This window comes from Patella vulgata, chromosome 4, assembly GCF_932274485.2.
Source record: "Patella vulgata chromosome 4, xgPatVulg1.2, whole genome shotgun sequence".
In the NCBI taxonomy this organism is placed as follows: domain Eukaryota; kingdom Metazoa; phylum Mollusca; class Gastropoda; family Patellidae; genus Patella; species Patella vulgata.
In genome coordinates, this window is record NC_065882.2 from 66,343,531 (window position 1) to 66,362,932 (window position 19,402).

General features: G+C 31.6%; 1 protein-coding gene across 5 annotated transcripts; it reads right to left on the reverse strand.

Moving 5' to 3' along the window:
* Positions 1-1,694: 1,694 nt before the first annotated feature.
* LOC126817732 (DEP domain-containing protein 1A) lies at positions 1,695-19,321 on the reverse strand. Of its 5 annotated transcripts, none has more exons than XM_050544864.2 (12): positions 19,190-19,321; positions 17,863-18,020; positions 11,232-11,342; positions 10,754-10,966; positions 10,362-10,492; positions 9,783-9,830; positions 9,148-9,288; positions 7,575-8,222; positions 7,053-7,219; positions 6,094-6,270; positions 4,721-4,894; positions 1,695-4,440 (listed from the first exon to the last, which is right to left on the reverse strand). In XM_050544864.2, the coding sequence occupies exons 1-12, from the start codon at positions 19,250-19,252 to the stop codon at positions 4,300-4,302; spliced, it is 2,172 nt and encodes a 723-aa protein (XP_050400821.1). In that variant the 5' UTR covers positions 19,253-19,321; the 3' UTR covers positions 1,695-4,299. The 5 variants fall into 5 exon arrangements, with proteins under 5 accessions (XP_050400821.1, XP_050400819.1, XP_050400817.1 ...); XM_050544862.2 differs by having other exon boundaries at positions 4,721-4,846; positions 7,575-8,432; XM_050544860.2 differs by having other exon boundaries at positions 7,575-8,432.
* Between the last annotated feature and the right edge of the window lie 81 nt (positions 19,322-19,402).

Consider the following 19,402-nt stretch of genomic DNA (forward strand, 5'->3'; position numbering starts at 1 on the left):
AGATGTTATCGATGCAACACATTAGAACTAAGCTGGACATGACCTTTAAGGTCAGTCATCTTGTAAAGGGGTAAAAAAATTTCTTGGACGTTTCAAAGATAAATATCACTGGTAAGGATGATATCAAGGCTATTTAATTAGCCCTCGATATTAACTTTTTTTCTTCTGCAAATAGAATTTTAAAACACTTTAATTAAGAAGAAAAATAAAGAAGTATCTGGATATAAAAAATTTTTATGAGTACATAAAATCCTATGTGGAGGCGTAAAATGAGTAAATGGCACCATTTCTGCCCGGACAGCGCAGATGTTATCGATGCAACACATTAGAACTAAGCTGGACATGACCTTTAAGGTCAGTCATCTTGTAAAGGGGTAAAAAAATTTCTTGGACGTTTCAAAGATTTAACAAAACTAGTGCGAGAATGAAATTTAATGCTGGAAATGGGTCGCAAATTATATTTTTTGCATTGCATTCATATTGTATTGGGTCATAGTCTATGTATAAAATATTTTACGATGAAATAATTATGAGTTTATATTCTTCTTGTATCCTCATTAAAATGAACAAACATCTACAAGAGACATCCAAAGATATATTTGTATGAATAAAACTTATTAATTGCAAACTGTTAGCTAAATCCAATTACTGTCATTCTCTCTTGATTCTAGAACATGAGTTTTTAAACAATAGTAGACTTGGTTACATATTTACTGCTGCTTCTTACATGTATGTCAAGTTCCAAGGACAGAAGAGTGTAATGGGGTTACCATCGAATCCAGCATTTTGATTCTGATCCCATGCTTCTATATGACAAGAACTATGGTCACTTGCCTAACCATGTAGGTTTTCTCTTTTTGCAATAAAAGATTTACCATATTTATCACAAAATAAGTTGAGTGGACATCTCGAGCTTCAAAATAATTACAACTTGATTTATATTTGTTCACATATCAGGTATTAAAACTAATATATAAAAAGTTTGATTGCCAAATGTTTAAAGGGACTACTCCGATTTGAACAGAGACTCAAAAATAAAAGTCCGAGTATGTATGAAATTTAAGCTTAGAGGAATGGTGTATTTACCTCGTCTCAAAATATTGAATCGTTTGGACGTGAATGTCAAAAATGCTTATCCGGACAAGTAACCTTTTTAATATTTCGGGTCAATTTTTTCGTTGGGTGACCTAATAATCGATTCCCGTTCCTTTAGAGGCCCATACAGTGAATGACCCATGTGCTGTGCTTTGCTGTACTGTACGAAAGGTTAATTTCACCAACACATTATTTTTATAAAATAAAAGTCTGGTTTTATCCAGACACTGCATAATTCAGCTTGGGACACCGGTCTCCATTTCTAGATGAAGACTGACAAGTTTAAATTCTTTGAAAACATATCACAAATATTGAGTTAGTTGCTCGGCCCTTAGAGGATTTTAAGACAAAATTAAGCAGTTTTATTTTCCAACATAAGGATTGGCTCCTTAATCTGGGCATAGGGATTGCAAATCTGGTTGCATTCAGCTTAAGATATAAAGAAAACAGATATGGTTAAAATTTATTTGCCAAAGTTTCACCTCATTTGTTTATTTGAATAATATCCAGTGGGTTGTACCAATCAGAAACTACGTAGTAGTATAAGCTGTGACTGTTTACACATTTATTGCATAATAAAAATAAAGATATCAAATAAATTGAGAAAATAGTTTTATTTGTGTAGAAATCTCTAACAGAATAAAATAATATAACAATTGATCCTTCAGAATATTGGCTTCATATTTCACGATATAGATACAGGTAAATAATCCACTAAGATTTAAAACCAATAACTAAGCTAAAAAATAAAACGCAGTAAAGTAGAGATATACATACAACTTTACTAGTAATACTACTGTTCATTGTCTTATAATTAAGATTTAGACTAGATATGGTACATGTGTACATGCTAATTAAAGCAACACATTTGACATTTTATCATAGAAGATTATTGGCATTTAAAACTTGTTGCCATGGCTGATAAACCATGAGTGTAATTTAACATGTTTTAACACCTTTGACCAGACAATGTTAACATTTTGATATTTAGGATAATTATAACATTGCTTACTGATTTAATATCTTAATCTGACTATTGCAGGTCTTTTATCTAAATTATTTTGAGATTTATTCACATGTCCATATCCACTCACTCCTAGACTACTGGATGGCTGAGATTTTATAAGCAGTTGCCATGCAAGATATGCCACATTTTGAGATTTATTCACATGCCCATATCCACTCACTCCTAGACTACTGGATGGCTGAGATTTTATAAGCAGTTGCCATGCAAGATATGCCACATTTTGCAAGAGATGGACAGAGAACAAGTTAAAAAAAAAAAAGCAATTTTTTTTAACAATCAGGAGTCATAATCCAGGAAGTTACAGTCTGATAATCGCAAGTTCTGAAAGGAACCCAGATATTTAGGATATAAACACATATTTTAAGCTTCCTCAAAACTGGATAAAAATTTCCACAAGCTAAAAACGTGACACTTCGGTCCAATATATGCCAGGAACTGAGATCTTTGGGAGATACACCTATATATCAAGTTTTGTTAAAATCAGACAGAAATTTTGAGCTGTAGAGTGTTCAGAAACAAAATGTAAACGGACAGACATGGGCAATGACAATATTAAGTCCACATGAAAATGTTGGCGTATAAAAAGCTCATGCTTGGCATTCAATGTATCCAAGACATTTAAGATATAATTTTAATTAAAAACGAAATATGATGTAATGTAAATGAAAATACAGGTAATTCTGCTATTCATCCGCATTTCATGAATTTTGGATGTGATTAATATGGTGTTTACAGCCAAGATCTGTTTACTTTGTTTTTAGTCCCGGGAGATGTCTTTACATGAATGTAGCCAAGCATAAATCATCTTAATTTACATCAGTAAAATCAATATCTACTCACACAGGAGAATCTTTCATTGAAACATAATACAAAAACATGAAAGATAATCTGTAAGTAATTTGATTTAAAGCGACAGTCTCTATAAAAGTAATCTAACAAATTTGTCATTATATCATTTAAGCTATATCAAAACTTATTTAAGTAAGATCACAATGCTATGATCAAAGTATTGCAAATATATCACTACCTGGAATATATTATATATCACCCAAGGAGTATTTTTTATATATTTTCTTTTGTGAGTAAGAATTTATTCTCGGAATCAAGTTTTAAAGAGACTGTCACTGAGGAGGAAGTATAATACCTGGTAATAGCTGATCATTTGTAACCTATTCTAATTAAAATATAGGACTAAATTTAGTTAGATATTATTAACCATATAATTGTACAAAATCAAATCAGTTCTAGATTTTATTTAGATTGAAATGTGCGAAATAAAAATTAGTAACTCTGAATTATATAAAACAAATGTACAGTATACATAAAGTAAGCCAATATTCTGAATACACTAAAAAATATTTCTATGTTGAAATGGAGACAAGTGTGTCACTGGGAGGATACATATAATACATATTTTACATTGATACATATATGTACATAAATACAACTACACAGTAACAACTGTACAAAATAATAAAATAAAAAATTCATTGAAAATATTTTAAATTGGAACCGGTTAGTAAAACATGGAATAGGGTTGAAAAGAATTATTACTATGATAAAATCAAAAATTTAATATATCCAAAGATGATAAAATAAATAATTACATACTGAAACGATAAACTAATCAATTAGTTTTCGTAACTTATCGATGTATCTCTTTTTTTTCTCATTAAAATTACTCAGGAACATAAAACTGTAATACTATAGAAGATATAATAAATACATGCTTGATTGTTCTCTTCTTTGTTCATGGTTAGATAAAAATCAATATTGTTATAAGGAAAATAATACATATATATGTACAAGTAAGTACATGTATAAACAGATATTTTATATTATAGTTAAATCTAACATTTCAGTAAGAAATATATAATTATCCGGGAATCGAGTTGAAAATGTTATAAATTAGATCTACTTAATGTACAAACAATTAATGACTGTCTATATGTTAATGCACTAATTTGATGCTCTTTACTATATGCACTGAATACAGAGACCAGCACAAACATTAATGGTTTCCATAGATGTTATTTACCACATATTGTTCATGTTTAGTTACTGAATAAACATTAGATTTTAGTTACAAAATGTACAAGTATAGATGTTACTAAAACCCAAAAATGATTCCTAGTCTAGTATTCTAATTTTTCTTGTGAAACTACAGATGAATAAATTTACATTCGCAGCCCACGTAATTTCATAAATGGCTTGACCAATAATGGTTGTTTGATCTTTAGCTTAGCAGGAAATACCTCGGCTGCACTTTCAGCTGTTGGGAACCTCTTTGTATAAATTTCCGGATAGGTTTTCTGAAACTAAAACAACAATTCATAAAAATTCATCCAACATAAAATAAAAGTGATCAAAAAACCCAATAAAAACAGATAACAGGTCTCACCGGAACCATAAATTTCCCCACAAACATAAACACTGACATGCAATGATCACATGAAAAGGATATCTAACACCACACATACACCAAGAAAAATGTTAAATAAAAAAAAAAAAAACACAATTAAGAGCCAGAATTTAATCAGCTATCACAATTCATTGATTTCTAATAATTAGTTACGTGTAGATTTGTGCATGTCTCACCATTTTTAACCGTTTCTTTTTATCTTTGTCTGCCATGTTGGTATCATTAATTATTTCTTCTAGTAATATAGTCAGGGCTTTCTGGGAATTACTTTGTTTATCACTTTCAAATGTAGACACAGCAACCTGTCGACAATAACGTAATGACAAGGGATCGTCAGGTGAATATTTGATCTGAAATTGCACAAAGCAAGCCACATGTCAGCAAGCTACAAGCCTGTGAAGTGACTGCAAGTGCCCAATTTTTCTCTTCCTAATGGTGGCATTGAATAGCATAATCTGTCATATTAAAGGTCTTATAATGAATGACTGAGAAGATGTCAGCCTTTTTGAGAAGTTTCATTTTATAGAATTTTGCTTTGTAGGCTAAGCCTTAAAATGGCAATATTAAAGCCAAAGAACAACTAAAAATAAAATAAAAATAGAGTGCTAAAAACACAACACAAAGTCTATTCACTACCACCAAAAACTAAAAAAAAATGTGCACGCTCCAGCCACATAAAAATAAACATAATTTTATCAGAAGAACAAAAAATAATCCAAAAGCCAATTAAACAAATTATGTGAACATTAATAATTTTGAAAATAATTGAAATTTAATGCATTGGGATTTACAAAACAAGAAGGTATTAATAATGAATATTTTTTTAGTAAGGTACATGTAAGCTTATTTTTATTTTTACTGGGTATGTGTTAATTTTAACTCGGTTCAATATTTTCACAGCATTCCAAAAATATTTAATGCTATTAAAACACTAAATAAGCAAAGCAAAGTGGCAACAGTGAAAGCAAAGTAAAAAAGAGCGTGCACTAAACATATAAACTACAAAAGCATAAAAACAACAAAATAAACACATCACCAATCAAATTTAATAACACATTCATTATTACTTTAGGTGATTGATCAAAGTTATTGTGCTAAATTAATTAATATTGTGATTGGTAGAATAGTGAGAGGTTGAAAATGTTTGCAGTAACTGAAGGATTACAATAAAGAGATATTTAAACCCAAACAGAAAGACTTGCAAAATTTGCTATTCAAATGATAAAATTAAATCTAATTAAATCAAAGTGAAATTAACACACTTATATGGATATACTACTTCTGAATTTTATTAACATGCTACGTTTCAATACACAGAGGTATCGTTATCAAGCAAATAAAAAAGGATTAAATCAAAGTGATTGTTGACATTAGACATTCCAATCTACTGGACTACTCAAACTGTATATATGATCCGTGACTAATTCACTATTACTTGGGTTAAAAAGTATAACAACTTGAAACCAATTTGAATAAATATGCAATTCTTTCTGTAAAGGTATTTGAACAAAATGTGAATATTTAACAATGCAATAAAATCAGTACCAACCTGTGGTTTTTGTAAAGTTGTTAATCTATCTTCTACAGATAATTTAAGTTCTGTAGGAACACTGAACACTTCTGTATGATGATCCATTAAAAATGATACTAATTGTATAACTAAAACATGATCCATTTCATTCTCATCCGGACAACTCAATATACATTTATAAAAAGTTTCTAATACCTGTAAAATAAATATTAGAGTTAGGCCTACTTATTAATCAGAAAGTTATTCATATTTTCCTGAGTTACTGATGAGATATTTGTTATTCACTTTTTTTTTTTTTACCTGAATTACTAATTAATGAGATATGCCAGTGCACCAAGTGAAATGAAATGGGGATTAACGTCCTACACTGACTGGGGTAATGAAGACAGAGGTACACAAACTTTATTATTATATCATTACTCAGAATTGACACACAGTACCATAAATATCAACAATGAACAATAGCTCAAAAATAACTGACAGTCTAGACAGTCACCATAGCTTTCTTTCTTGCTGGCTTGACAGCTCCAGAAAATAAAAATAGCCTTATTCTAAGTACTAGATGTGTTAGTGTCCTGCCTGTTGTAAAATAGGATTTAATGGATAATTTACACAACAGGTAGGACACTAACACATCTAGTACAAGTAAAATAGGATTTAATGGATAATTTACACTTGTCCAGAGGGTTCAAAAATATTTTTAAATACAAGTGACATTTGAAAAGCTTTAAGTCAGGCTTTTCAAATCATTTAGTTGAATTTTTCCAATTTTATAAATTAGGTGTGTTAAGATGAAATTTGTACCATCAATTAATTGGAATATTGTAAAATAGTACAATTTGTTGACTAGAACAAAGATTGGGACATATTATTCAGTTACAAGAGTGGTATTGAGCATTTAATAAAGCTGTTAGTATTATTCCCAAATAACAAAGTAAGATTATAAATAATTAACGTTAATAAATAATTTTACTTACTAGACTACGAGTAGATTGTGATGGATCAAGATTTAAATCTTGATTTATTGTCATTTTATACATCAGTTTAAGTAAAAGTTGTAATTTTCTTCTGTTAGCTGGTGGTAATAGAAGACAAACTAATTGGAGGGCTTTCTTAGCACAATCTTCTGCTGATAATGACTCACCTACAATACAGAAAAAATATATTTACAAGGGAGAAAGCCAGCTCAAACACTGTAATTTTGAGATTTTTATATTCGCTATTGTTTGGGAGAAATTTGCTGGGACTTTTTCCATTATCTATCACCACAAACCAAAGTAAGTGTAGCATTATCATAACAAGCAACACCAAGCTCCAACTCAGCATGCGCCCAAAAATGCATCAAAGCACTAAGCTGAATGTGGTGCACGCTTGATTAAACATTTATCCCAAATGGATAAAATACAATATAAGCTTATGCATGCTGGAAGAATTTGCTAGACTGATAACGTTTTAAAAAAATGGAGGTATGGCATGAAGGTTGTCTACCAAATACTCACAGTCAGATTTCTGTTTTCCATTTTCTGCAGGTTCATCTTCAGAGATAGGATTTGACATCTTTGCATCTTCTGCTGCTAACATATTGGCTAGATCTGGTGAGGACGAACTTAATCTTTTGTTGGAACGGGAGTACTTGGATCCGTCTAGAATTGGTTGATAACCACAACTATCATATGATGATGAACTTGAAGGACGGGCCAATCTGCGAGCAACATTTGCATTTCGAGGTAAGATTCCAAAAGTTTTTCCCGAGACTGGTGTATCACCATTGTGAAGAGACTTTGATAAATGGATGCTATATCTACCATTTTTGGAACTAGAAGAATTCTTTCTACTGTAACGTCTTTTAGCACGATCTATGCCATCCAATGATTTCACACGTGTAAAATTAACTTGATAATTACCAGAGTCAGAATGGCGCCGACGAAAGTCTGTTGACACATCAAAATGTGTTTCTAAAGGCATACCTAATTCTTCCTCATCACTACTTTGATGATGTCCATAATCCGTTGATACACCCTGACTAAAATAAACCCTTGTCACTGTTCTATTATCAGGACCAAAAGCTGTTTCATAATGTGTCACTGGAAGACTGTTCGATGAAAGAACTCTTGCACTGTCAGGGGCCATACTATCAGCGGCTGGCTCTATTCGAGAAAGATTTAAAGTAGAAGCACTAGTTAAATGAAATGGGACAGAAGAGTAAGATTTACCAAAACTACCAGATCTCGTCATATCTAGAAGTAGGTTTTCTATAGAAGGATAGCACCAAGGAGTTCTCGGGGTAGAACGACCAGAGGAGGATGAAGCATTCACATTCGGAGATGAATGACGAGGTAAACGGCTTTCTGCACAAACTGTTAACATGCCATGCCATGCAAAAGAAAGAAAAAAACAAACAAATTAATGAATATAAATAACGAAAAACACATTCAACATGATAAATGGAAATGCTCAAAGAAGCCTGAATATTGAAGTTATTTAGGTTAAGATATATATGCTATGAATGCTATAGTATACAGTATAATAAGATAGTTTTATTAACCAGGACATATTAATATGGAAAGAACATTATCATTGTACAATAACAGAATCTGTTCAACAATTGTTAAAGATGCATTATGTAATAGCCGGCCAATCTTGCTACAATTATTCAAAAATAGATAATGAAAAATGAATATAATGAAAATGTCAGTCAAATTATTTTATTCTAAGTGACATTAGCTCTTACATAATGCATTTTTAATTGCAGCAAAAGCAATACAGCTAATAATTGAGGTACTGATAAGGATTAAAGTTGCCACACTAACATTTGTCATTTAGTTCTATTTAGTCTCAGGGTTTTTAAACCCAGATAATGCGGCATCTTTAATCCTCAACTAAGAAACTATTATATATTCAATACCTTTAACGAACCATGTTAATAATACACAACATTTTTGTATTGTAAGCTTTCATTGACTGGCAAACTATGCTCGCCATTATGATTCATCAATGAAAGGGTACAATTGCGGGAGTTATAAATTAGTAAAAGAATAATTCAGGTTTAACAAGAATAGAGAATAAACCCACCAAAAACATTCGTTATAACTTCATACATATCATAGGTCATGAGTGGTTCTTCTAAATTTGTAAAATAATCTTTCACCACTCCAAATACATCTTTTTCAAAACCAGGATAATTTGGTAGATTTTCTTCTACTTTTTCAGGCCCTGCAATAAAGATTATTTCATAAATTTTATTCATAAGTCTGGAAATAAATTGATTAATTCACACATTCAAGTTTAAAGGGACATTATTAGGTAAGATTAGATAAAGAGCTGACAGTTCTTGCTATAATAATTAAAATATAGATAATGAAAACAGAATATACTGAAAATTTCACTAGGGATTCAATTTTAGGTAAGCCTTGATCATTACTAACTTTGATGCGATAATAAATCAAGTCTCGATTATCCATTTCACGTTAAATTATCCATCACAAATGTATTCAAATCCATGGCATTGAGAGTTGATTGTGGTCTGCATAAGTTAATTGATGTCTAATAATTTAGATAACATTTCAGGCCTAAAGAAATACCTGTGATATGCAGATTTAGGTCTTGTGTAATGCATGTTTAATAAATGATATATGACCAGATAAAAATGTCCTAACCTGAAGGTAGGAGCACTAAAACAAAAATTAAAAATCATTAATGAAACTTACATCTAGCTAAACATTTCATAGCAGACATTGCCCATGGTGGAAGTTGATCTAAAAAATAAATTCAAAATATGATTATGTCATTTTCAGCAGGAAAAAAGGGAGAGAAATGAGGTGTTTAACGTCCACTTGACACAAACTAGGTCATTTCGGGACTAACATATGGTTTTATTTCAATAATTCCCTTGCGCATAGGAGGAAAAGGAGGACAGGTGACCCTACGCCTTGTCACATACAACCACCTTATGATACAGCACACAGATGCCAACCATTCGACCATCCAACACCCTGTCAGGGTTTTCAGATTTCTGTTATTCTAAGGTTATAGACATAAATCAATTGGGATTTGACGATTTTTCCACATTGTGCCAAAACTATGGAACTCTTTACCTGTACATCTCAAAAACTTCACAATGTTTGGAAACTTTCAGATCCAAACTAAAATCTCATCTGTTTGAATACTGTTATAGTGAATTATAAAACTGAAGAGCTAGAGAACCATGCGCTAGGAGCATACTGTTTGGATGGAATGTGCACAATTAAAATATTCATGTAATACAATAGTTTTAGAAAGTTTCTCACCTTTAGGTTGTACATTACTAACAAGACCACTCTTATTTATATAAATACAATTATGCATGATATTATGACCATTGACTAGTTGACTATCCATTATATCTGTTAAATTATCTACACCAATAGTTAACTGTAACCTGTAAATATACAATCACAATGGCATTTAGTAATTGGACTGGAATATACAAGTCATGATTCTATGGAATACAATTACTGCTTATAAATGAGCAACGCTTCGAATGGGCTTCTCTATCGGTGAATTTTTATTGTGTTGTTATTACTAGCCGGTCTAAATTATACATGTTGGGCATGGTTATACATGTTTAAGAGAGAAAAGAAAGGAATTCTAAAATGGATTTGTTTGACCATTTTTTTTACAAAAAAGGAAATACATGTACCTTGACAATGTGAATGTCTTCCAAACATCTTCTATTTCCCCAGGTGTAAGTATTTTAGCTACAAGATGACAACTGCGTAATTCATCATCATCTATTTGTTTACAACCATCAGTAGTATCAGGTGTATCACAGTTTACTATATTTTTACGTGTAGATAATGGTGTTCTACTACTTGAACTGTTTGTTGTTTTTGGTGAGGTAGAAGATGTAAATCTGAAAAATATAGTTATAAGTAAAAGATAATGTCAAATTAATCAGATCAAAAACTTATTTCAGTATTCCATTATAAACCTATGTGATCAGCTTTGGTTTTATAATCAATATATGTAAGCTTAAGCTTGTGCATGTATTACGTGCATGTAATGGATGAGGCACAAAATTTCTAACAGATATATCATACACGTACATGTAGCACTGTATACAAATTTAAAATATCGCCAAAAAAGTAGGTGCTTTAAAACTAAAATGTCCTTTCTACCTGTAGATTCTTCCATTCTCAGCAAAATCTGCTCTACCATGTTTTGGTCCACGTACATCCTCAAACACACCAGCTTTATAAATCTTTTGTAAAAGTTGTACTGTCTGAACCCTGAAATAATATTATAATGATTGTGTAAAGCACAACATTACGACAAATTTTGGCTTCAAAGAATGTTGTTTTGTTGTGTGTGAGTGTGTGTGGGTGAGGCATGAATCAAGGTTCAGGGTGTCAGGCACCTCTGTCCATTCATCTATCATAGTAGAAACAAACTGAACCCACGTGTACATACACGATATACATACATGTATGTTCATGTACAAGTCAGTTGAAATGTTTTTCATACAAAAATTACTTTTTTATGTGACAACAAACTAAGAAATTATCATGAATGTGTCACTATTTCCAGACATGAAAATTAGTTTGATAAAAATAATGATGGTGTTTGTACCACTTTAATTGTTTGTATGGCTAGCACCTGATCTGTCAATACTGATTAGATGATGGCTTTCTAATATACAGTCTTTATACATGTATCTCATGCCCTTAGGTCTATAGTATAGATTTGTCAATAAGGGATGGTTAGTGAGCATTGACAATAAAATAATTAGCCTGTTGGCCATTTTCTGTTTAGTGTGTGACAAATGACTAAATTAATGGTGGATAAATATAACACATAATAAAAAGTTGAAGATTAAAGGGAACTAGATAGTGGCTACACCTATTTTAAATTCAAGCAGATGTTTCTTTTTTAAAATGCATCTACTGTATTTTTATATTTATTTTATTTTAATTTCGAAAATAAACCTTGCTATGATAAGAAAAAGGGGACAAAACCGGATCAAGGAGAGACAAAATACTGATAATGAGTCCTGCATTATCAAATAAATTAGATTGTCATACTGGATACATGTAAAATGTACAGATGTGAAAATTCAATTCATTATAATGTTCTTTACCAGTAGAATTTTATTAAATAATAAATAAATTGGGAATCTCAAATGTACATGTTATTACATTATCATCATTCATTCTAAGTGAATGAATTCAACATGTATTCATGTTTGTAGTATTCTTTGAGGATAAATATTAAATAATAGCTTCATGAATGCTAACACCATCCATAAAATGTAGATCTAAAAGCTTGTTTGTAACATAGTCAGAAATAATTAATTGGATACAAAAGTCTGAGCTCAGTTTTACAAGGTCCAATAATAAACCTATAAAACCAATCAATTCCCAACAATTCAATACAGCTTATACCAATATTAGCCAATTCTATCTGTAAGCTTGTGACTATTTTCATAAATAAGATGCATTAAGGTACAGGTAGTCATGACAAATTTAGCATTTATATCAATCCTCTTTGCAATGTATACTTTACACTTACATGTATATTGGTCTAATGAAAATATAGTGGGCTACATGTAGGCCTTATGCATTTACAATAATTTTTAACTATGATGGTAATGCAGCTGACTGAATCTACTTCTATCAGCAGAGCAAAATATTTGAAATTAATACTTCGGCAATTGCGATATAAAATTTCACAATATAGTCATTATTTCAGTGAATATTTTTAGAGAAATGGCTAAATCCACATGTACTCCGTGGTTGAATGAGATATTGGATTATTTTTGATGGTAAAGAGAGAGAGAAATGGGGTTTAACATCCACTCGACACAAAGTAGGTCATTTCGGGACTAACATATGGTTTAATTTTATTTACATAATTCGCCTGCGCCTAGGGGTCTTTAGCAGTGGGAGGAACTTTTGATGGTAAATCAATGTCTGTAAAATTTATTCACTGTAAATCAATGTCTGTATAATTTATTAACTGGAATTAATTAATGCTAAAAAACCTGATAAAAACATAGGTTGCCAGGGTGTGAAACATGTTGTCAAGCATGTAACTTTTATGAATAGAGCATTGACAAGATTTAGCTGTGAATAAGGGGCTCATACATGTAAACCCGGAAAAAATATATTATGGAAATGAAATGAAATGGGGTTTAACATTCTGCTCCGACTGAGCTAATGAAGATAGACACTCCAGTGTGCTATGAGTAATGAGGGAAATTTTACCCAGACAGCGGTGCTACGGTCTACTGTTATATCGAATTCCAACTGCCTTGAATCTATTACGTGTATGCCAATGTGTACACAAGACCACGGTTTCCATCCTATCCAAACGACTACACAGCTGTCCTTGTCCGGCACTAATTATAATGGAAACATGTATGGGCATGATTTGAAATCCCTTATAGTTATACATATACTGTAAAGCTGAATCTATTTTAATAGAAAAATTGTATTGCAAACTGAAATTCCATTTCAATTTTTTCTCTTCTTCTTAAGTTGAACTTACACATAATTTCTGATATATCGATCCCAGTGTCTGTTGTATGTTTTCACTAAATTTAATTGATCGGGAAATTTAATTTGATTTGGATGATTTCATTTTCTTGACAAGATGATAAATAATCAAATTGAGTACGGCTGTAGGTTTGGATAAATTTGAATAAGACTGTACAGTACATTAGACATCAGTATCAAACAAATGAAATGAAATGAATTGGGGTTTAAGGTCCTACTGTTATGCTCCTAACCTGGGCTAATGAAGACATATGCCATACAGTGTGCTATGAGGGAAATTTTGCCCGGGCAGCGACACTACGGCTTACTCTAATACGTGCACACCAATGTGTACACAGGAATCTGAATGAACTTTCTCGGCCAATGCAGGGATCGAACACCCGACCTCCAGGCTAGCGAGCCAGCGTCTTACCCACGTGATCCCCCAGTATCAAACAGACTAGATAACAAGATTTTACAAAACAATAACAATTTTTAAGTAAATAACTCTGAAATTCAAGATACATGTATTTATGTCTCACTATATAATTACCCTACAACAATTTAAAAGGACCAGTCGATAGATGTATCCATCTTACAGTAGTCTGTACAATGTTTCACAAGAAATTGTTGACCACGCCCTACAATATTCAACCCTATTTTAATGTGGGACTCACATTAAAATAGGGTTGAATATTGTGGGCATGCATACAAAAAGGTTTAAGAGGCTTGAAAAGACAATGGGAATTAATAAATTGATGTAAGAACTACAATTATATGATATAATTACTGTAAACGACATCAATTATACATTTATGTATCAATAGAGTTAGATCAAGTACATCAAAGATATCATTGTTGAGTATAACCATACATGTAGCAACCAAATTGAAATGCAAAAGATCTTTTTCTTGCTGGATAAACATGTACATGTAGAATAACATCAGTATAACTTTAGTAATTACATGTACATCACATCTGTTATTTTGTATATTAACGGTTTATACATGCAGGCTATATGTATATTGGTGGTACATGTACATGTACAGGTACACAACCGTACATGTATAATATTTATATTTTTCCAGGAAACTCATTACAAAACTATGTGTATGTAACTGAAATTGATGGAAACAATTCACTGGAATTTTTTATACATTGTATGTATGGGCATATTATGTCATCGTTCCTGTTAGTCAGTGAAGTTCTTTTATTGGGACCACAAGAGGATACCATACAGGTACTTGGTGCTCTCAAACCTTCTGTTCCAGAGTACATGTATTATGTATATCCCTTTTCCGAAAACTTTGTCGACGTGATAGAGGGCATTATGTATTATCAACGAATTGTTTTAAATTTGGTTTGAAGTTTGAGTTGGAGGTGAAGAGAGAACAAATCCTATCAATATTATCAGTAACAGAACACACATCCCACCCCACCCTGAAAACCTGTTAACACTATAGTTCATGATGTTCTGTGTAATACATTTGTACATGTACATGTATGTCAGTGATGGCCAAGATTAGAATCTACGTGTATTCATCGGATGAGCTACAAGTATATGTACAGGTACTCATTCTTGCACATCAATGGTATAATACACCTACATGTACATCTACATTTGTACTATGGATGTAAATGTACTGGTTATCTGGGCACGATTCGGTTGCACTGGTGAACCGGTTCAAAAAATTACTAACCTACATATTTATTTTCATATCATACATGTACCTGACCTTCAAACCCAGAAATGGTAGCTACAACATTGTTTTCTTTCACTAAAGACCATATAAATACTTCATATACATATGTACACGAAGCACATTTGTAATTTGTATTATGTCATGAGAAGTTAAGGCCTTTAAATTCCCTCTCAGCGTTTTGTTAGCACTCGCTGCAAAACATAAGACTTATACTATACCGATAAGCTTTAATATTAATAAGTTTTCATGTGATCCAACAAATATTGTAATATCAATCTTTTATTAAATGTGAATAAATTGGTTAACTGGTTGCGGTTGGGATTTTAACGACCAATTAACCCATTCAATAATTTTTAAACATCCTTAATTTGTACCTCACTCAGAATTTTGATACAAAACTACTGTCGGCCTACATATATATTATAAGCTTATTATACCAGTTTTCCACTAGATAAAATTGGTACCATAACTATGTGTAATATATTACTTCTACAATACATTGTATTGGCAGGAATAGATCAATATTATTGAAAAAGTGGTTCTGAATCAATTAAACATTTTTCTTATATTGTTAGGTCTGTAAACAAACTGTATTCTATTGTTACATTGTATCGGTTGAAAAGATGCAAATCATCAATAAATATTAAAACAATATCTTCATGTAGTACACATAATACACAATGCTGGAATGTGGACCTTCAATAATATACAGTTGTTCCACACTGTTAAATAAGTACATATATACAGTAACCAGCAAATAAAAACTGGGCTACATTTTATTACATGAACTGACACTACATATACATAAACATTTGGAGACATAAAATAGTGATGGAATGCGAGTTTTATTGTCTTTTATCCTATTGTCTTCTGTCAGAACCATATCCATCTTAAACTGATCTTGAAGAGCATGTTTACTTCTGGGATAATTAATTGATTATATAGTCATGGTATAGACTTTAGTGATAAAATAACTAACAATAACATAATCCAGTGGGGGATGCTCAGATAAGCTCACTCATCACTATACATGTGCATTATTTATATGACATACAATAATTGTCTGGTACTTTTATCAGTAAATTATGTCATGTGCAGGGATGTCTTTAGTCACTGTCTATTTTATATTATAAATGTTCTTTCAAGTACTTTTATGATGTCTCTACAAGTATATAATTAAAGTACAGTACAGGTCAATTTTTTTTTTCAATTAAAAACAAAATAACATTAAATATTAAAGGAGCTAAGTCGCTAATATTTGGGACCTAGAAATTGACACAAATGGGTCGCAACGCATACAATAATGTAATACATGTACATGTATGAATGTATACATTCGATCGTTTCTGTTTTTTTTAAGTTCGGCGAAATACGCCAGTATTCTCAAATCAAATTTCAATCTCTAGCGCCTGGTTATTCCAGTCTACGCCGATAGTATTTATTGGACATGTCCCCCAGATAAGAATATATCTTCACTGTTTGAAATGACTTGTGGAATATGCCTAGCCTCGTTTTTCGAGTCCCTTATTACAAATAGCGCTGAAATGCATTATGGTACACAATTGGTGTACCAATTGTAAAATGTTTATTTTGACTTAAATATTGGATATCAGAAGGCCATCTTTTCTGACAAATAAATCGTGTTTTCATGTCGAAGATTTTGGATGATATTGAGTTAGAGACTAGCTACTTTAAATCATATTCTCATGCGTGCGGTCAATATTTTATTTAGACCAGTTGGCTAATACTACATTGTTGATGTACTTCATTGCTACCCTGATTATTTAATCTTAGCAAACAGTGTCAAACTGGGTTAATCCTTCCCTACATGTATGTAATTATGGATAATCAGATAATGAAGTAGAGGAACACCTCTTAACTGTTTAATCTAGTTTAAATACCTTTTTAAAGTAGAGACAATAAAAGTGCCCTGTGCCTCTAATCATGTATTAGTGAATAGTAATTAAATTAGGATGTGTCAAAAAATGACCCATGTCATCCCAGCAGGTGTGAAAGTTCCTCTAACAAAAAACCCCATCTAATTATACAAAAAAAACTATCTCCTAAATTTATTTTAAAAAAATGTGTCACTGTGCAGTTTGTTTAATTTAGGTCAAAATATGGTAAATTCAGTTGATCTCCTAAATTTATTTTAAAAAAGTGTCACCGTGCAGTTTGTTTAATCTCTGTTTTAGGTCAAAATATGGTAAATTTAGTTGATCTGATCTTGTTATTTTGATTAGTGATGTACATGTAACTGGAAGTGCATGTAGGTTTGTCTATTTAGTTTAGTTTTGAAAAATAATGCCTGTTATACATTTATCTCAAGGTCACTGAGAAGACAAAACAAATCAACCTGTAAAATCCTAATAAATCCACAATTTTATTTTGTGTCCAAATCAAGAGTCATTAAATGTAATTTTAAACTGAGACTAGTCTAAAGCCCTTGGGGCTAGACAAGTAACTTTCACTCCTAATAGTAATTATCAATAACTTCCACAGAATACATGTATATACAGGTCAATAGTAAAAATAAATGTTATGGAAGTAGATTGAATTGAATGGTCTATTACCTGGTAACTTCTTGACCAAAGTTTGGATTATTCTTCATATAGTTGTGTACCCATTCTACAGCACAAGATGCAACAAAACAATCTTCATAAGTTCTCATATATCTTCTGTGTTTACCACATGGCATGCCATTTCGAAAAGTGTAAATAACATCGTTCCACTGCAAAAGGGGAATAAATCACACATAATATATATTCAAATTAACCTTCTGAATGACTTTCCTAACTACCGAAAAATACAAGCATTTTGATCAACATGTACATGTACTTTGTATAGTATTTTGCACCCAGCAATTAATTGACTTCCTTGAAAACCAGGTCCTAATGACAGTTTCACTTAAAAACGTTTATATCTCACCAATTGGCTTAGAGATTTAACTGGGGTAACCGATTACCTGACATTCTGATCCTGCGACAAAGTTTGTATTTAGTCATTATTTATTATTGTCTGAAACCTCGTTATTAATATTATTATGTAGTCTGAACCGTTGTTTTTGTGGAGCCTGCAAGGTCGGGTGACCAAAACTTTGTGCTACCAGGTGCTTGTTGTTAATCCACACCAAAAGTGTAAATTCATTCTTTACCTACATTATATGATAATGTATGTACATAACATAAAGTGCTAATGCCACATCAAGTTCAACATCAAAGCCTACAGAATTTTAAAAAAAAAACCAACAGTTTTCTGGAAATACATGTAGGCCTAATAATTACTGACCACTGTAAAAACAGATCAACGGTACTCAATTAGTATTTCTATACTATACTCAATTGTGTATTAGTATTTCTGTTAGTGTTATACTCAATTGTGATTTAGTATTTCTTATCATAGATAATACTCGGCTATACACAACTGAATCAGATTTCAAATCTTAATAATTCTTATTGAATGCATGACCATTCGGATTACAGACCCAGCAGCCTTTTTTGGTCAGAGTTGTCTGGATATACCATTCTGATCTTTGGAAAGCAAAGGCGTATTCCTTAATATTGAACAGTAATGATTATAGTAAGCTATTCTTTATATCTACCTTTATAATAATTATAAGTTTTCTGGCCACTACTACAGTAACAGCTCAAATTAACAAATAAATTTACAAGCTCAATTATTTAGAGCAGATCCTAAACTGTAATTTCAGGTACGGTGATTATATTTAAATAAACAACACCGTTATATCTCAATATAAAATAAAATGTATTACTTTGTTCAACTTCAATGCGTGTAAACCGTAAACACAACACATAAAATAGATCAGCAAACAACATTGAATATGAACTTATCACTGTCGATAAGAATTAAAGAAAATTTTAAAAAAAAGATCTTGCTTACAAGTTTTGTCGCTCTATATGGTCCCATATACACGTCAGTATCCGAACTTGATCTCTTCTCCATAATAATGTTATCTGTTGATATTTAGTAAAATCCACAGGTCTACATCACATACACTAGTACTACGGGCACCTGCTAACAACTGATGCCATGACGCTGTCTGCTGTTTAAAACCCCCTCTTTCGTTTGATTGGCTCAGCTCAAACTTGTACT

What these genes read in the sequence shown, in the direction of transcription:
- LOC126817732 (XM_050544860.2), bottom strand. Translation starts at nt 19,252, where the DNA reads ATGGAGAAGAGATCAAGTTCGGATACTGACGTGTATATGGGACCATAT. An exon ending in TAGTAATGTACAACCTAAAG is followed by an intron (nt 9,831 to 10,361) that starts GTGAGAAACTTT and finishes TTTATTTTTTAG; the next exon opens with ATCAACTTCCACCATGGGCA. An exon ending in CACAATCTACTCGTAGTCTA is followed by an intron (nt 6,271 to 7,052) that starts GTAAGTAAAATT and finishes TTTATTTTACAG; the next exon opens with GTATTAGAAACTTTTTATAA.